Below are 17299 nucleotides of genomic sequence, written 5' to 3' on the forward strand. Positions count from 1 at the left end.
CCTGGCGCGGCGACCAATAAAGCGGCGAGCGGGATGGGCGGGGCCGCACGGCGGAGCGCCGGGACGCGGTGAGTCTTTCAGCGCATGCGCGCTGGGTCGGGGGGGCTGCAGGGTCCCTGCGCCCCCCTCCCTGCACCCCGAGCTCCCCTCCTGCACCCCCGGACCTTCCCCTGCTGCACGCCCCCGCCTTTCCCGTGTTGCACCGTGCAGCCCCCGAACCGTTCCCCATTGCAACCTGCAACCCCGCGGACCCTTCTGTTGCACCCCAAACCCTGCGCCGCTGCACCCCGCAGCCTCCCCGAACCCTTCCCCTATTGCACTCAAATTCTGACCCGTTGCACTCTCCAGCCCCCCAAACCCTCCACTTATTGCACCCCAACCCCTGCTCTGTTGCACCCCGCAGCCCTTTAAACCTGTTTCCTATTGCACTCCAAACCTTTCCCCATTGCACCCTGCAGCACCCCAAACCCTGCTTCGTTGCACCCTTGCAGCCCCCTAAATCCTTCTACTATTGCACCCGCAAACCCTCGCTCTAGTGCACCGCTCCTGCGAGCCCTTCGCTGCTGCTGCGCCTCTCGGTGCCCCCCCCAGCCCCCCATTTGCACCCCACGGCATTACCCCCCCTCTTGCACCCTGCAGCCCAGCTCGCCCCCCTGCACCCCACAGCCCCCCGCGCCTTTCCCCCTATGCGCCCCATACTCCGACCAGCCCTTCCCCTATAGCGCCCTGCAGTCCAGCACCCCCTGGCCCCCCCAGCCTGCCGATTCCTGCCCTTGGGCCAGCCCCCCCTGCACCCCACAGCCCAGCGACTCCTTCTCCTACCCCACCCCGGGCATCCCCCAGTCCAGCCGCCCATTCCCCCCCAGTATCCCCCAATCCAGCCGCCCCTTTCCCCCCAGTATCCCCCAGTCCAGCCGCCCCTTTCCCCCCTCCCTCCTCCAGTCCAGCAAACCCTTCACGTATTTCAGCTTCCCGTGCGTCGTGCAGTCCAGCCAGCCCTTCCCCTACCGCAGCCCCCCCCGCATCCCCAAATCTAGCGACCTCTTCCCCTACAGCCCCCTCTACACCCTGCAGTCCAGCCGCCCCTTCCCCTATTGTGCCCCCCCATGCCTCCCCCAGTCCAGCAAGCCCTTCCACTACCGCAGCCCCCCCCGCCTCCCCAAGCCTAGCGACCCCTTCCAGTATTATTTCCCTTCCTACGCGCTGCAGTCCAGCCAGCCCTTCCCCTCCTGCGCCCCCCTGGCTGTCCCCCAGTCCAGCAGACCCTTCCCCTATTGCACCCCCCCCTGCATCGCCAAGGCCACCGAGCTCTTCCCTTGCTACGTGCCCCCCCAGCCCAGCAGGTCCTTCCCCTCTTACACGCCCCTCCATGTCCCCCAGTCCAGCAAGCCCGTCCCCCCCAGCATCCCGCAGCTGCTGGGAGACCCCTTCCCGCATTGCACCCCCCCCTGCACCCCGCAAACGCCTGACCCCCTCCCTCACCGCCTTCTCCAGCCCAGCCAGCGCCGGGGCTCGCTGTCCCCCCGCTTGCATGTCTGGGGGGTGCCCTCCCCCCCACAAAACCCTGCGACCCCCTGAGTGAATGCTTGAGGGTCCTGCCACCCCACTCATCTCCCCGTCCAGCCTGCGCGACCCCCATGGGGGATGCTCCGGCGGCGGAGCTGGATGCGGTGCTGGGGGGCGATGCTTGGGACGTGGGGGTGAGTTTGGAGGGTTCCCCCCCCTCCGCCGGCCCCATCTGCCTGGGGAGGAACGTTTGCTACGTCGTCCTGGCCGTGCTCTTCAACCAGGAGGTGAGGCACCCCCCCAGCCCTACGGGACCCCCACCCCGGTGCCACCCGGTACCCACCTGTCCCCTCTGTGTCCCCGCAGGACGCGGTGCTGCTGGTGCAGGAGGCGAAACCCGAGTGCCGCGGGACGTGGTACCTGCCGGCGGGGAGGATGGAGCCCGGTGAGAGCATCGTGGCCGCCATGCGGAGGGAGGTGAAGGAGGAGACGGGGCTGGAGTGCGAAGCCGTCACATTGCTGGCGCTGGAGGAGAGGGGACCGGCCTGGATCCGCTTCGCCTTCCTTGCGCGTCCCACCGGTGCGTCTGTGCCTTTGGGTGCTCCGAGGGGCTGCGGGATGTGGTTTACCTGGAGCATCCCCTGCCAGCCCCGTGCTGGGGCATTGGTGTCCCCTGCCACCCCCGTGACTGGTCACTGATGTCCCCTGCCAGCCCCACAATGGGCTTTGGCATCCCCTGCCACCTTTGTCCCATGGCATTGACATGCCTTGCAAGCCTTGTGCTAGGACATCAGCATCCCCTGCCACCCCCACGATGGACATCAGTGTCCCCTGCCAGCACTAGTACGGGCATCCCACCACAAGCCCTGTGCTGGGGTCTCATTGTCCCCTGTTGTCGCCACGCTGGGGTCTCAGTGCTCTCACCACCCCATGACCAGGCTCCAGCACCCTCTGCCATCCCACTGTCCCTTGTCCCCCCCACACCAGGGCATCACTGTCCCCTGCCACCTCTCTGCCCGCAGGTGGGACCCTGAAGACCCTGGAGGAGGCTGACGCTGAGTCCCTACAAGCCACATGGTGGCCCGGGGACCCCCGTGCGCTGCCCCTGCGAGCCCCTGACATCCTGCCCTTGCTGGACCTGGCCGCCCGCTACCGCCGCAGCCCCCCGCACCCCCCCACGCTGCCGCGGGACCTGCCCTGCGCCACGCTCTGCTTGCGGCTCCTGGTGGCCTTCACCAACCACACCGGGGACGTTTGGGTGCTGCTGGCCACGGCCGGGACTCCCCACCTGCCCGTGGTGGCTTGTGGCACGTCCCCATCCAAGCTGCGGGGGGGTCTGCGCCAGCCTGTGCTGCAGCTGCTGGGGGGCTGCCTGCCCCTGGATTCCTCCCCGGGACCCCTGGGGCTGCTGGGGCTGCAGCACCAGGCTGGGGGTCCTGGGGGGGCTGATGGGATTTGCTTCAATGTTGTGCTGAGCATCCCATCCAGCAGCCCCGGGGGTGCCCCCCCCGGGCCCCGGGACCCCGCTTTTCGCTGGTGGCAGGTGGAGGAGGGGAGCAGGAGGGGACGGATCCTGCAGCGGCTCCGTGCTGCGGCCACCGTGCCCATCCGCAGCTAGTGCCCGGGTTTTGGGCACGGGGGGACCGATGGGGACACGTGGCCGGGGGTCCTGCTTGCTTTGCCAAAGGTGAGACCCCTGGGATGTATTGCCTGTTGCTGGAGGCATGTTTTGGGATAGGGAAGGCTGAGAGCCACCCAGAGCAGAAATAAACCTGGTTGCTGCATCTTGCATCCACATGGCTGTGGTTGAAGTGGGGGGGTCTGTTTGAGAAAGGGGACAGGCACAGTATCAATGGCACAGCTGAGCTCACAGCTTTATTGTACCAGAGTCCCGTCACCCAGGGGATGCAGTGCCTGGCTGGGGGGCACCATCCCTGCCAGGCAGGAGCCACAAACACACACAAATGCACCCCCCCGTGCTGGAGAACCGGGGAGATGATTAAGTTATTGCAGCCTAGAGGGGGGCAGAACACAGCACCGCGCCTGTGCCGCCCATTATTGCCAAAAAACCCCCGTTTGAGGTCAGTGGGGGCTCAGGGGGCAGCTCCGATATAGGGCGGGGGGGAGCAGGAACCCACCACCCAGGAGGAAACACTTTGCACCCCAAGGGGCTGCGTCCTGCCCGGGGGAGGTGGCATCACCTCCCGCTTGGTGAAGGACGCTGTGCCTCCTCTTCCTCCGTGCCAGCGTCCTTCCCAGGCTGCCGCCGCCGTGCCCGGCTCTTGGGGACATTCTGGTCCCAGCAGGGCCACCTGGTCACCGCAGCCCAGCCAAAGAGCGGGTGCAGATCAGGGGGGCCCCTCCGGCGGTCCCTTGACCAAGGCGATAGCAGCCAGCTCCTTGCAGAACTCCTCCAGCACCACCACCCCTTTGAAGAGCATCGTGTGGTCCATCCTGGGGGGACATAAGCAATGGGAGGGGGGGCTCTGTGGGGTACACCCCCCCATCCTGTGCCCCCCCAGCACTTACTGCTCCCCGGGTACCAGCCCCAGGAGCTGCCGGCGCACCAGGAGCAGCTTCGCCCTGAACTGGGGCACCCGCTGCAGCCGCTGCATCAGGTCCCCCATCACCTGCATGGGGGGGGAAAAGTCAGGCCCCATTTCGGGGAGGGTGTCCCCGTCCCCCCCGCACCCAGCAGGTGACATTACCCTGACGAGGACGGAGAAGAGTGAGCGGCAGCTGGGGGCCAGGTTGAGGTAGGGGTCCAGCAGGTACTCGTGGAGGTGGGGATGGGGCAGCGCGGCCAGGCGGGACAGCACCGATGTCACCTGCAGGTTCAGGCTGTAGGGCTGGGGGAAGGGGGGGGGAATGTTCCATTGGTGGGTCCAGGCAGCGCTTTGGGGGTAAAAGCCCCCCCAGCCACACCAAGGGGCAGTCGGGACCCCAGGTACATCTCGCCTGGCCTCCCCCTACCTGGTCGAGGATCCGGGTCATCCGGTCAAACAGCACCTTGAGGAAGTGTCCCTCGTAAAATGTCACCTCGGGGTGGCAGGTGTCGAGGGGCCGGGGGGACAGCGGCCACCCCCACGGGGCCGCGCTGGCACGGCACGCCTGGACCTGCCGGGGGTGACAGTGGGTGACAGCCAGAGTCAGGGCTGGTGCCACCGGGGATGGGGACCCCCCCGCAAGCCACTCACCATGCCCAGGGCGTCGTGCACGTACGTGTCGTAGCCGCCTTCCTCCATGCACGAGGACGTCTTGGCCTCCTCGGGGACCAGGCAGAGGAAGCTGGAGGAGAGGGGAAGAGGGATGGGAAAGAGAGATGGGGAAATGGGATGGGAAAGAGCGATGGGGAAGCAGGATGGAGAAGAGGGATGGGGAAGAGAGATGATGGGGAAGAGAGAGAGAGAGAGAGATGATGGGGAAGAGAGAGAGAGAGAGAGAGATGATGGGGAAGAGAGAGAGAGAGATGATGGGGAAGAGAGAGAGAGAGAGATGATGGGGAAGAGAGAGAGAGAGATGATGGGGAAGAGAGATGGGGAAACAGAATGGGAAGACGAATGGGGAAGCAGGATGGGAAGAGGGATGAGGAAGGGGAATGGGAAGAGGGATGGGGAAGCGGAATGGGAAGAGGGATGGGGAAGCGGAATGGGAAGAGGGATGGGGAAGCGGAATGGGGAAACAATGGGAAGAGGAACAGGATTTGGAAAGGGGAGGTGGGATGGGAAGCAGGATGAGGAAGCAGTATGCAGAAGTGGGATGCAAATCCCTACCTGCTGACCACCTCGCTCACATGCCCCTTCCCCGACGGGGACTTTTTCACCATCCCGAATCCAGCATCTGGGAACCCATCGGTGAAATACGGATCCTCCTCCAGGTCCCTGTGGGGCCAGTGCATTAGCCGGGAGTGCACCGGGGGGGTGGGCACCCCTCACCCTGCCCTGGAAGCCCCAGCGCTCACAGCCCATCCTCATCGGGGTCTGCGTCGGGGGGTCCGCGCTCCTCGGGCGCGGGGGGGCCGCGCTGCAGGTAGCCCCTGGTCTCCAGGTTCCTGAGCGCCAGGCTGCATGCCACGTGCTCGTGGGGCTTCTGCAGGAGCTCCTCGAAGAGCCGCAGGCTGGCCAGGCTGATCTGCCAAAGCACGGCAAGGTGGGGGGGTGAGACCACCACTGTCCCCCCCGCATCGCCCCTCTGTGTGTGTGTGGCCACCCCCCCAAAAACAGGGCTCACCTCATCGGAGAGGTGGTTGCAGCGGTCAATGAGCTGGGTGCGCAGAGGGTGGGGGGTGTCGCCTGGGGTTTCGGGGTGCCGGTCCGGCCCCAGGAGGAAGAGGACGAGGCGATGAAGCAGCGGGGGAGCGTGGATCTGCCGCACCGTGCCCGTCAGCATGGCCGTGGCGCTGAGGACGGTGAGCTCGGACCTGACGGGGACGAGGAGGGGATGCTGCTGTCCTGAGACGGCATCACAGCATCTCACAGCGGGGAAAAAGGAGAACAGGAGGCTGGGGGGGGACCTGGAGGGGGGGTCATCTCCCAAGGAACAAGCAACAGGATGAGGGGAAACAGCCCCAAGTTGTGCCAGGGGAGGTTGAGGTTGGAAATTTGTGATAATTTATTCCCAAAAGTGCTGTGGGGCCTTGGAACAGGCTGCCCAGGGCAGTGCTGGAGTCACCATCCCTGCAGGGTTGGACAGACAGACATGAGGTTCTCAGGACATGGGGCAGTGCCAGGGGTGGGGGACGCTTGGACTCGATCTTGAGGGGTTTTTCCAACGAAAATGATTCTATATGATTCTATTCCATGAAAAAGGAGCTGCAGGCAAGGGGAACCCCGCAGTCCCAGCCCCAAGGGGCTCCTAGAGAGAGAAGCGCTCCCCATCTCCTCTCTGGCACCTGGGACACTCACATCTGCAGGAGCCGCGGCTGCAGGACGCCCTGGAAAAACTTCTCATCCACGGCCTCGGCGATGGCATCTGCCACGACCTGTGGGTGACAGCAGAAGCTGAGCCGTGCGGCGCGTTTGTGGCCACCCTGCTCTGCACGGCGCTGGGTGCTCCTTACCGGGTGGGCGCCCGTCACCAGCTCATCGAGGTAATCCAGCCAGCCGAAAAAAGCATCCAGGCTCTCCTTCCCTGGGAAAACCCCATCGCTGGCGCTGTCACCCTGCGACCTAAGCAGGGTGGAGGATGCGGGGCTGTGACAAACCCTCGGCGGCGCTTGGGGACCACCTTGCGTGTTGCCACCTCACCTCCAGCTCGCCCTGCCCGTGGCGAGGACGTCGGCGGGGTCGGTGCCGGGGGGCACGGCGCTGTAGAGGTCGCAGAGGTGCTCGGTGAGCAGCGGGCACAGGGCGCTGCTCCGCACCAGGCGGGCAGCAGCCGCCTCCTGGGCGAGCCCCACGAGCAACAGCAGGTTCTCCCGAGCCTTCAGCGCGACCCTGCTCTTCTGCGAGGAGGAGGAGGAGGAGACGAGTGGTGTCACGCACCCGGCGCTGCCCTCCGCCCCCTCCTTGTCAGCCCTCGCCCCCATACCTGGCTCTTGCACAGCCCCAGCAGGGAGGTGACGAGGTTGCTGTCCCTCCGTGGCGGGGAGGGCTCGGCTGGGGGGGACCCGGTGGTGGTACCCACGGGATGCTCTGCACACTCTTCCACAGGGCTGGCCGGCAGCTCCGGGGCTCTCCTCCCGTTCAGGATGCTCTTGCCCTGGAGAGGAAGAGGAGCAGCAAAGCATCGTAGAATCATAGAATTTTGGGGGTTGGAAAGGACATTTTTAGGTAATTTAGTCTTTTCCCCCTGCCATAAGCAGGGACATCTTCACCAGCTCAGGTTGCTCAGACCCCGTCCAGCCTGGCCTGGGATGTCTCCAGGGATGGTCCATCCACCACCTCTCTGGCCAACTTGGGCCGGGCTCTCACCACCCTCAGGGGCAACAATTTCTTCTATTTGACCTAAATCTCCCCTCCTTTAGTTTAAAACCATCATCCCTTGTCCTATTGCAACAGGTCAGTCCCCAAACAAGCATCTGAGCCACCACCTTCCTCCCACTCGCCCCGCGGAGCTTTGCAGTGGGGCTGGAGCTGCAAAGCAGGTGAAAAAGCTCAATTAAACGAGCCAAACCCCACAAATACCCCCCCCCACATCTCCGGGAGCTGCTCACCTCCAGGATGTACGCCAGCAGGGTGGGATCCTGCTTGATCTTGGCGCAGAGGACGGCGGCGAACTGCACCTCCTCCTTCTCCGTGCCGCAGCCCAGGCGGTCGCTGCTGAGCTGGAGCAGCTTCTGGCGGGGCAGGGAGCGGGATGCCGGGCTGGGGGCTGCTCCGCAGGCTCGGGGAGGGATGCAGCCAACCCCAACGTGTGGCATCGCCAGCCGGGACCCCCCGAGCCCACCCCGAGCTCACCTGCACCGGGCGGTGCACGTTGAGGTAGTGCAGGAGCGGGTGCTGCACCTGGCCCAGCACCCGGGTGAAGAAGAGGAGGACCTGCTGCCTCATCCCGGGGGGATACTGTGAAAGAGATGGGGAGAGGCATCAGCGAGAGCCCAGTTACCTGTTCGGGTACCTAATTACACTGTAATTGCCCCAAATTGCTTGCCAGGTCACCCAGCAGTCATGGTTTTGCTCCCCCAAAATGATGCAAAAGGGCCCATAGACCCCCCAGGACCTCCCACCTGCCCTGGGCTCCTCTCCCCTTAGCAATTAGCGACTGAATTCTCAAAGTTGAGCTCTCTTGCAGAGAATAAAACCAGGGGGATTAATCCCCCTTTCCCACTGCTACAGCGCTAGAGATGGGGAGTTAAAGCCCAGCATCCCAAAAACCCAAATCCTCAGCGCCACAGAAGGGCCAGCACCTGCTTCTGAAGCCAATTCTATGCTAGCATTTATTTATGTCTTAATATAAGGCTATTTATAGGGATCCTCATTATAATTAGCAACAAAGTAACAGCTGAGCCATTATATTTGGGCAATATTTACTTTAAGAGGGAGCTGTCTAAAAACACCTCGTCCTGCAAACCCCAGCAGCAACGCACCAGCTGTGCTGGTGTGAAAGATACACACGCAGGGATGTGATGGGGGACAAGGGACATTTGCAGGAACAGCAGAAAGGATCCCCATAGGGATCTTAAACTAAGCAGGCCAGCCCCCCCCCAAAAAAAACAAGCACCCCAACCAGCTCACGTTCTACGAACTCTCATTGCCCAGCTAGAAGAGCTTTGAAATTAAAATTACAGAGCAACAGCAGGCAAAGCAGCTGGAAAAGGCTGCGGGTGCTGTAGCAAAGGGGGTCGCCCCCCAAAAAGTGGGTTTCTTTATGATTTGACACCCACCTCTGCCTTGCCCAGGGTGCTGAGGGTCTCCAGGACCTTGTGCTGCAGCAGGTACTCCAGGCACGGACCAGCCTCCCCGGCCGGGCGCTGCTTCTCCTCATGCACCAGGATGTCCAGCATCTGCTTGAGGCGCCAGGGGATGTCCGTCTGTCTGGCGGGGACGCTCTCGTCTGCGGACACAAGAATCAGGGGCTGTGGCGTGACCCCCACCACGAGGGGAGCGCAGGGGTGAATTGGGGTGCTCACCAGCGGCACCCCGAGCCGTGCTGGCCCGGAATGCAGCTCCCATGCTGTCGGCGGGGACGACGCTAGATGGCAATGTGATGGGGAGTCCCAGCAGCACTCGAGGCTGCTCCTTCCGCCCGTGGCCTAGCGAGCTGCCCGCTGTGCCCCCAGCCGGACCAGGGGGCTGGGGGACCCACCACCACAGCCCAGGGGGGGAATGGGCAGCAGGGAGCAAGGGGGAAGGACCGAGATGCTGCCAGGACAAGGCTGAAGTTCTGCAGACCTTGCTTTTAGTGCTCCCCGACGGGGACGTGCCCCGACCTGCCATCGCTCCCAGGAAAACACGCACCCACCCAAACCCCGCGCTGACCCCGTTGGTGTGCGGGGGGGTCGGGGCCAGGCAGGGCCAAGTGTTTGGCTGGTTAAGTCCTCCTGGGGTATGGGAATGCACGTTCCACACCAAAACCCCGCATGCCAGCTCAACCACAGTGCATTAGGGTCGGTGTGGTGCTTTACTACTGCACGGGGTCCATTCCCGGGGCATGGGGACCCCCATCCTGGGCGCAGGGTCCTGTTTCAGCGCATAGACACCCCTACCATGGGCACAGGGACCTTATTTCTAGGCCATGGGATGCTATCTTAAGGCACAGGGACCCTCTCCCAGGACATGGGGACCCCATGGGGACTTCATTCCCACCCCACCCCAGGGCACAGGGACCCTCTCCCCGCACCCCACTCACCCGTAGCCTCCAAGTAGTAGCCGGTGATGCCCTTCCAGTGCTCGGTGAAGGCTTCCAGCAGGTCCACGCTGGGCTCCCGCTGCGCACACCGGGGGTCAGGGGTGCACGGAACCCCCCCCGGGTCCCACCGTGTCCCCCACCCCCGGTCCCCACTCACCGTCTCCACCGCCTGCTGCAGCAAAGCGCCCAGACGGCTCAGCATGGCTGTGCCCCGCCCTGCACCGCCCCCCCGCCCCGCACCGCCCCCCCGCCCCCCCAGTACTGGTCCCGGCCCCGGTCCCGACGGCGCTCCCGGGCCCGATCCCGCCGCGCTCCGCCCCGTTGCGGTGGCTCCGCCCGGCGCCGGGCGGGGCGGGGGGGGGGGACGGACCGCGGTTCCTCCCCCCGGCGGCTCCGCTCCGGCTCCGGGGTTGGGGGAGCTGGGTGGTCAGGAGGGGGATGGATTGGGGGGGTTGGAGGGGTATTTGGGGTGTGTAGTGGGGGGTTGCAAAGGTCCCTCAGCCCTAAAATTGCTCCGAGGGGGAGCACGGGGTGGGGGAACAGACCCCTTGCAATAACTCCCCATCCATACATCACACTGAGATGGGGACAGACCGCCCCAGTTCACCTCTCCAGCGGCACAACCCCATAGAAGCCAAGTTTTACAGTGTATTTTTGTTGTTGTTTTAAATCCTTAACAAACCCAAAGTTTCTACAATTAAAACCAAGCCAAGACAAACACAGCTGCCCGAAAACAGCCCAGGGCCCAGCCCGTGTCCTGCCGACTCCAGGGAAGGTGCAATTAGATGCTCCAAGCAGCCCCCCCACTCTGTGTGTCCCCCCCAGTTGCTCTTCCAGGGTCCGTCTGCACCCACCCCTGCAAATGGGTGTCCCCGGGGGGGGCTGGGGTGCTGCTGTCGCAGCGTTTTGACTGGGGACAGAGCTGGCGGCTTGCAAGGTTGGAACTGGGCAATCTGTGCCCCAAAATCAAGTTGCTGGGACAGACAAGAAGGCAGCGAGTCCATGAGAAGCTCGTCGCCCCCCAGCCCTCATGCCAGAGAAACCAGGAATCCACAGGCGGAGAGTTTATATGTATTTTAATATAGATATAGATATAAAAAATAGATGTGTGTAGTTGTAGCATCGATACTGATGGTTAAAAAACCCAGATAGCAGGCTGGTCCTGCACGATCCACGTGCAGCCCGTCCTGCTGAGAGATGCCCGGTCCGACACGGGGATGCCGTAGCTCTGGTCACATTGCAGCCTTCATCTCCCACTCCTGGAGAGGGGCCGAGATGGTTGGTCACCCCCCGCCGTGTCCCAGTGGTACCCGAATCACCCTCACCCCGCGCAGCTCCCACCTTTCTCTTCTGCAGCACGCTGCCCTTCTCCACGATGGCCGGGGATGGAGTTGGCTTCAGGGCGCTCTTGGCCGACATGGTGCGCTTCAGCAGCGGCGTGAGGAACGAACCCTGCCAGAAAACCGGAGCGGAAAGAGGGGGATGCTTGCCTGCCCAAACCCTTCACGCTCCCTCCAGCCCGTCCCCGGTGTCCCCCTCACCTCGGAGCCAGCCGAGCTGGCGGTGGCAGCGATGTGGCCCTTCAGGGACTTGCCGATGGCCAGCAGGTTCATCTCGGAGCCGGCTTTCAGCCTGCCCTTCACGCGGCAGGCCCTCTCCAGCTGCCCCACCTTCTCCTCCAGCTTGGGGAAAGCTCTCTTCCCTGCAAGGACAGTGGGGACACTGCAGGTACCCCCCAACCCCGCTGGTTGCTCAGCAAAGAGCCAGGCAGCCCCCAGCACAGAGGCAGAGCCCCTCTACGGTCCTACCGATGAGGATATCCAGCCCATCCCGAGTCCCCTTCCTCTCGGGCAGCGTCAGGGTGCGTTGGGACCGGGAGAGATCCCTGCCCCAGATTGCTGCCGCTGATGCTGGGGAGGAAGAGCAGAGGAAGGATGCTCGGGCGGAACAGCAGCGGAATCACGGCACAACACCGTGGTCACGGCCACTGCAAACTCCATCCCAGCACGTGGGGCACCCAGCCCCTGCTCACCTGCCTGCGCGGGCAGGGCGCTGCTGCCGGCACCCGTGGGCACCGCCGACACGGGTCTCTTGCGCTGCCCGTGCGCTGCTCGGTCCAAGCTCTGCTGCTGCAGAGGGAAGCCCAGAAGAAGCCCGTGGGCAAATGGATGGTGGGAGCCCATCCTCCTCACCCTGGGGGTTGTGTGGGGTGGGAAAGATGCATCAGCAGTGCTTACCAGCTGCTGCAGCCGCTCCACGTTGGAGTAGAGATGCTTGGGGGCTTCGGCTGGCGGGAGCTGCCTGAACGGGTCGTCCATGTAGGCATTGGGGGCCGGGACACGGCGCAGCAGCAGCCCCCTGCGAGCAGGAGGGGTCTCATTCCTGCCCGCAGCCCTGCGGCGAAGCGGGAGGGATGGAGCTGGCCATGTCCTGGCCAGCATCTCCTTACCCTGCAGTGGCGCAGCTGCTGGCATCGCCCAGCTTGGGGCTGTCAGTGCAGGGGCTGTCACTGGCCGGCTCCTCTCCTCCCCTGGCCCGCAGGGTCTTCAGCCAGGCTTCCCTCTCCTCATCCGAACGGGTCTGGTGTGGGGCAGGGGGTCCGGGCTCAGCAGGTCCCCCTTTGGCGAGGGATGTGGGGGTGCCACGGGGGTTGCTCACCTGCAGCAGGGCCAGCTCCCGGCCCCGCTGGGCGATGCGGATGCGGAGGTGCTGGGGGGAGCCCGCGGCCGCCCCCGGGTGGACCTGGCAGCCGTCCAGGCGCAGGGCGCAGACGGGGCGCTGGGCAGCGCCGGGCTCGGGGAACATGCGCAGGGCTCCCTGCCGCACCGCGCACCACAGCCGCTGCCAGCGGCCCCGCAGCCGCACCGCCAGGAACCCTGCGGGGACACCCCGTCGGGGACACCCCGTCAGGGACACGGGGTGCACGGACACCCCCTCGCCCGGTCCCCAACGCACCGCACCTCCTTTAGCATCCTCGCTGGGCCGGGGGCTGCGGGCAGCGCTCTGCTGTGAGCAATCCTCCTCCTCCTCCTTGCAAAGCTGGGACCTGGCAGCCTGAGAATGGAGATCCAGAGAGACCCATCCTCCCCAGGCTTTAAGCCCCCCGCACGCTGACCCCCACCCCAAGGTGATCATAAAATCATCTTGGTTGGAAGAGACCCTCAAGATCATTGAGCCCAACCGTTAACCTTGTGCAATCCACCCCATCATCACCCAAGGGGCAGAATGGGGAATGGGGATGGACTCTTGACACCCCCAGCAGCTCCTTTCCCATGCACCTGGGTGTCCTGGGCGGGGGGGGGACAAGTGGCTCACCCTGCTGAGCCTCGTGGAGGGTGACTCTGGGACACCGATGGCTGCCAGCCCGCTCGGGGCATTGCTGCTCACCTCTTCAATCACCTGCAGACAGACGGGAGAGCTGCAGCTCCTGCTCCCCCACCAAACGGGGCTCCAGGCACCCCCAGGATGGGAGAGGAGCTGGGGACAGATGGCAACGTCCCCAGCCACCTTGGGAGCACCCCAGCACGGCTGTGCCCCCACTTTTCCTGCCCACGCAGAGCTCTGCCAGGCTGCAACACCTCCAAACCTTCCTCCAGTCCTCAGCCTGCTGCCGGCTCTGGAAGCCGATGACCAGCATCTCGCCCGCCGTCCCTGTCACCTTCAGGGCGTGTGGCATCTTCTTGCCGCGCTTGGCTTTGTAGGCGACGCGGCAGCCGCGCAGGTCCAGCTCCAGCACGGGCTGGGGGTCAGCAGCACACCTGAAGCCCTGCGGAGACACGGGGGGGTCAGCAGAGCTTGGGGACCCTTCTCCCCCCTCCATCCCTCCTTCTCCAGCCTCTCACCAGCAGCACATGCTCCCGGACAATGAAAAGCTGCTTCGCCCACCGCCCCAGCCAGCGCTTCCTCCAGAGGAACCCGCAGAGCTGCGCCTCGGGGGGGCCGGGGGGCTCGGCGTCTGGTGGTCGCCGCAGGTAGTGGGCACGGTCGGTCACACCATCCTCATCCTCCTCGTAAGACTCGTAGTGGCTGCTGTCGGTGTCGGTGCCGCCTGAGAGCCGGGACGGTGTCACGGTGATGGGGGGACGGGGGTGCTGCGGGGGGGGCACGGTGGGGTGCTGCTCACCGGAGCCGGTGCATCTGCTGGAACTGAGGGGTTCGGCATCTTCATAGGAGTTGTCGGCTGGTGGGGGGGGTGGGACACGCAGCACCTTGCTCTGGGGAGGAAAGGGGTGCTCTGAAAGTGCTGCCCCCGGGGTGAACCTCATGGGGTCCCCCAGAGCTGGGGGGCTCTACCTGGAGCTGGCAGCAGCACAGGGACCTCCCAGCCCAGCCAGATCCCTTTACAAGCAAGGCTGCAGCGCAGGGTTGACCACAGGGTCCCCTTCTCCTGTTCCATCCCCTGCCCGAGCCCCCAGCACCCCCCATCCATCCGCTGCCCCCTTACCCCTCCGTGCAGGCTCAGGGTGCTGGCTGGGTGGCACTCGCAGGCTCTCCCTCCCGCTGCATCCCCCGTCCTGGTTCCTGGGGAGGAAAGCAGGATGGGTCGCAATGTGTGGGGTCAGCAAGGAGCCGGGCACCCCCGGCCATGCAGGACGAGACGGGGTGTGGATCAGAGCAAGACTCACCTGGGCTGGCCCGGCCCTGCGGGGTCCCCGGGGAGGGCGAGAGGCAGCGCATGATCATGTACTCTGCATCCTCTGCTGCGGGGGGAGCGCCTGGTCACAGCCCCGCACCGACCAGGGACCACCCTGTCCCCCCACCGCGGACCCGCACTCACACGAGGGGCTCTGCAGCCGCGACAGGAGATCGGCCACTGACTTCTTCTTGGCCCGAGCCGCAGCGCTGAGGCTCTCCCGGTCCAGGATGAGCAGGAAGGACCGCAGGTCCGACAGCAGCTTGTCCAGGTCTGCAGGGGACAGGGATGTGCCACCGCACCCTGCCAGGGATGCCCGTCCCCTGCCACGCTGGGCAGGGCTGGGGGGCTCTCCGATGCTGAGCAGACGTGGGGGTTACGTGCCCCGTGCCCCTACTCCGGGCACCTGCCCCAGCTCCGCACAATCCGGCTATTGATGGGCTTGGGGTGCTGGGGGAGGATGAGGAGGGGGGATGGGCACCGCTGAAGGCCCCTCTGTGTGCACTCACAGAGCGGGTTTGTTCCCGGTTGGGCGAGGGGATGCGCTGGGCAGCCCAACTTGCTGCTCCTCCATGCTGGGGAGGAGGAGGATGAGGAGGAGGAGGAGGAGGTATAGCACATGGGAGCAGCTGGTGAAGGCTGCTCCAGGCATGAAGAAAATGCTGAGCATTCACTCGAGGGCAGACTGGGGACCCCAACCCCGCTGTGCCACAGATGGGATGGGACAAGAAGCTGCTTTGTGCCTCCTCGGTCCTGCAGTGGGATGGGACAGCATTGTCCCCATGGGGGAGACCCAGAGGGCTCCAGGCACAGAGAGAAGGTCCCATCAACTCTGGGTCTGTGCAGGTGTTCCCTGCTGTGCTGGAGGAGCAGGAGGCAGAACAGGACCACGCACACCCATCACCCTGCAGCTACAGAGCCCCCTCATCCTGGGCACCCCCGGCTGCCGCCGCAGGAGCGGGCAGATGCCCCCGGTCCCCCCGGCTCACTGCCCGCCTCCCCCCAGCTCCTTCTGCCGTGCATCTGGAAGTGGTTTGCGTCGCTCTGCTCCGGCACTCCGGGCTCCGCTCCCTGCTCCCAGCTGGGATGAAACATCACAGACCCGCTGTCGAAACCCACTGCCCCCCCCACGCCGCTCCCAGCCTCCCGCCCTCCTGCCATTTGGAAGAGGGACACCCCCAGTGGAGCCACACCGGCTGCGACGCTGCCCCGTGGCTCCCCAGGTGACCCCAGTGTCCCCATGCCCTGCATCCTGCATCGCTATGGGCTGGCGGGGGTGTAACGCACCCCCAAAACCAGCGGCAGCCCCCAGGGGAGGCGAGGGCAGGCAGAGGAAGGAGCCCACCGGTTCCACGTGTGTTATAGGGGACATGAGAGAAGCCCCTGCAGAGATGCTGGCAAGGGGGGAGCACCGTCCCCCCTCCCCGGTGTCCCTGGCTGGGGAGCACACACCCCTGCCCAAGGGGAGAGGAAACATCTGGCAGGGCAGCGAGGCTGAGCAATGCCGGAGCTGCGCCCAAACATCTGGATTTCCCTGGAAACCAGGGAAGGGAAGGGGAGACCAGCTCCCTGCGGGGGTGATGGGGGGGCTGGGGCTGACTGAAGGGACCCTTGGGCAGAGCATGAGCTTGAGGGGGGGCCACAGGGCCTGGCCCCCGTGCCTGGTGTGCCTGGCTCTTCCTCTCCCTCCCTTTCTCTCCTCCGCCCAGGCTGAATTCCTCGGCAATGACATCTCCATCCACTCGCCCCCCCCCCAGCCCTCGATGCATCCTCCCCACTGCGCTCCCCCCGGCTGGCCCCGATGCCCTCGGTGGGGCAGGGAACCGTGTTTTGGGGGTGCCCGGTTGTCTGCACCGCCCGGTGTGGAGCAGGCAGGAGCTCCCTCGCCCCTGAGGCCACACCAGCTGCCAGGGCCAAGGGAAAGGCAGCCCAGATGAAAAACAGCTGCCCCGGTCTCCAGGGCGGGAGGAAAACGCCCCCCAAACATACAGCGGTCTCCTAGCAAAGTGCCCCGCTCCCACAGGACAGCCCAGACCCATCCTCATCCTCGGGGGAGGAGGAGGAAGGAGAGGGGTGCCCAAGGGGTGCCCTGGGTGGTGCCAGCACCCGGAGGGTTGGGGGCTGGCACGCCTACTCCACAGCCACGTGTGTTTGTGCAATGAGGGACTAGAGTCCTGCTCCCTCGTGGGGTGCAAGGCGGAGGGGGCAGTATCTCGGGGCCCCCCCTCCAGCGCTCGGGGCGGCTCTCGCCCAGCATGGGATGACTCAGAAAAAGCTGGAGGCCGCCCCGAGCCCGGAGCTGCTGGTGGCCGCAGCGTGACCCGGCACTGCGGGGAGGCTCTGGGCCACGGCCGCAGGGCGGGGGTGCTCCCCCCGGGGCTGCTGCACCCCCAAATTGCCCCAGGGAGGGCGCTGGGGGAAGCCCCGGTGCCCCACACCATGCACCGTGCTCAGTGGCTCCCAAACACCCCGCCCCTGCACTGATACCCCAAACCCTGACACCCCCGCCTTGTCCCTTGCACCCCTCCCCATCCCGCACCCCCACACCTCGCTCGCCGCTTTTCGCACCCTCCCGCACCCACTTTTCCCTCCCACACCCCCTTTGCAAGCACCACACCCTCCTCACGCTCCCGTGGGCACCCCCGCCCTTTTGCAGCCTTGTACCGCCCCCCCACACCCAGCCTTGCACCCTCTTTTTGCACCCCCGTACCTCTCTGCCGGGCCATGGCGCTCACATGGCGGCGGGACCGGCCCGGGACCGGGGCAGCGCTGGCCCGGCCCGGCTCGGCTCGGTTCGCGCCCGCCCCGCGGGCCCCCAGCGCAGGGGCGTGGGGGGGAGGAAGGCGGGGAAGGGCTCCTCATCCTCCTCGG

The 17299-nt window shown here is 65.4% G+C and overlaps 3 protein-coding genes across 13 annotated transcripts; 1 reads left to right on the plus strand and 2 right to left on the minus strand.

Annotated features, from left to right (window-relative positions):
* The first annotated feature begins 34 nt into the window (after positions 1 to 34).
* On the plus strand, positions 35 to 3290 carry NUDT18 (nudix hydrolase 18). 2 transcript variants are annotated; one of them, XM_082072465.1, is made up of 4 exons: positions 35 to 68; positions 1624 to 1793; positions 1873 to 2086; positions 2529 to 3290. In XM_082072465.1, the coding sequence occupies exons 2-4, from the start codon at positions 1638 to 1640 to the stop codon at positions 3122 to 3124; spliced, it is 966 nt and encodes a 321-aa protein (XP_081928591.1). In that variant the 5' UTR covers positions 35 to 68; positions 1624 to 1637; the 3' UTR covers positions 3125 to 3290. The 2 variants fall into 2 exon arrangements, with proteins under 2 accessions (XP_081928591.1, XP_081928590.1); XM_082072464.1 differs by having other exon boundaries at positions 47 to 68; positions 1500 to 1793.
* Positions 3291 to 3355: 65 nt separating this feature from the next.
* Positions 3356 to 10012, minus strand: FHIP2B (FHF complex subunit HOOK interacting protein 2B). Of its 2 annotated transcripts, none has more exons than XM_082072573.1 (17): positions 9953 to 10012; positions 9796 to 9874; positions 8831 to 9000; positions 7905 to 8009; positions 7661 to 7783; positions 7036 to 7206; positions 6753 to 6949; positions 6566 to 6674; positions 6411 to 6487; positions 5737 to 5926; positions 5468 to 5637; positions 5280 to 5387; positions 4704 to 4794; positions 4480 to 4623; positions 4215 to 4334; positions 4036 to 4136; positions 3356 to 3960 (listed from the first exon to the last, which is right to left on the minus strand). In XM_082072573.1, the coding sequence occupies exons 1-17, from the start codon at positions 9995 to 9997 to the stop codon at positions 3855 to 3857; spliced, it is 2106 nt and encodes a 701-aa protein (XP_081928699.1). In that variant the 5' UTR covers positions 9998 to 10012; the 3' UTR covers positions 3356 to 3854. The 2 variants fall into 2 exon arrangements, with proteins under 2 accessions (XP_081928699.1, XP_081928698.1); XM_082072572.1 differs by having other exon boundaries at positions 4215 to 4355.
* Positions 10013 to 10854: 842 nt separating this feature from the next.
* Positions 10855 to 17259, minus strand: LOC309450154 (actin filament-associated protein 1-like 2). Of its 9 annotated transcripts, none has more exons than XM_082072837.1 (16): positions 17139 to 17256; positions 14573 to 14701; positions 14421 to 14495; positions 14240 to 14316; positions 13919 to 14009; positions 13638 to 13843; positions 13382 to 13561; positions 13111 to 13194; positions 12454 to 12849; positions 12245 to 12375; positions 12033 to 12153; positions 11828 to 11921; positions 11604 to 11705; positions 11337 to 11497; positions 11137 to 11247; positions 10855 to 11054 (listed from the first exon to the last, which is right to left on the minus strand). In XM_082072837.1, exons 1-16 carry the CDS (start codon positions 17152 to 17154, stop codon positions 11028 to 11030), a joined length of 2001 nt encoding a protein of 666 aa, XP_081928963.1. In that variant the 5' UTR covers positions 17155 to 17256; the 3' UTR covers positions 10855 to 11027. The 9 variants fall into 9 exon arrangements, with proteins under 9 accessions (XP_081928963.1, XP_081928964.1, XP_081928961.1 ...); XM_082072838.1 differs by having other exon boundaries at positions 11828 to 11924; positions 12454 to 12671; positions 12756 to 12849; positions 13638 to 14009; positions 17139 to 17249; XM_082072835.1 differs by having other exon boundaries at positions 11828 to 11924; positions 12033 to 12096; positions 12245 to 12671; ... (1 more) ...; positions 13638 to 14009; positions 17139 to 17259.
* Between the last annotated feature and the right edge of the window lie 40 nt (positions 17260 to 17299).

Source organism: Streptopelia decaocto (assembly GCF_964273445.1).
Source record: "Streptopelia decaocto genome assembly, chromosome: 25".
NCBI lineage: Eukaryota > Metazoa > Chordata > Aves > Columbiformes > Columbidae > Streptopelia > Streptopelia decaocto.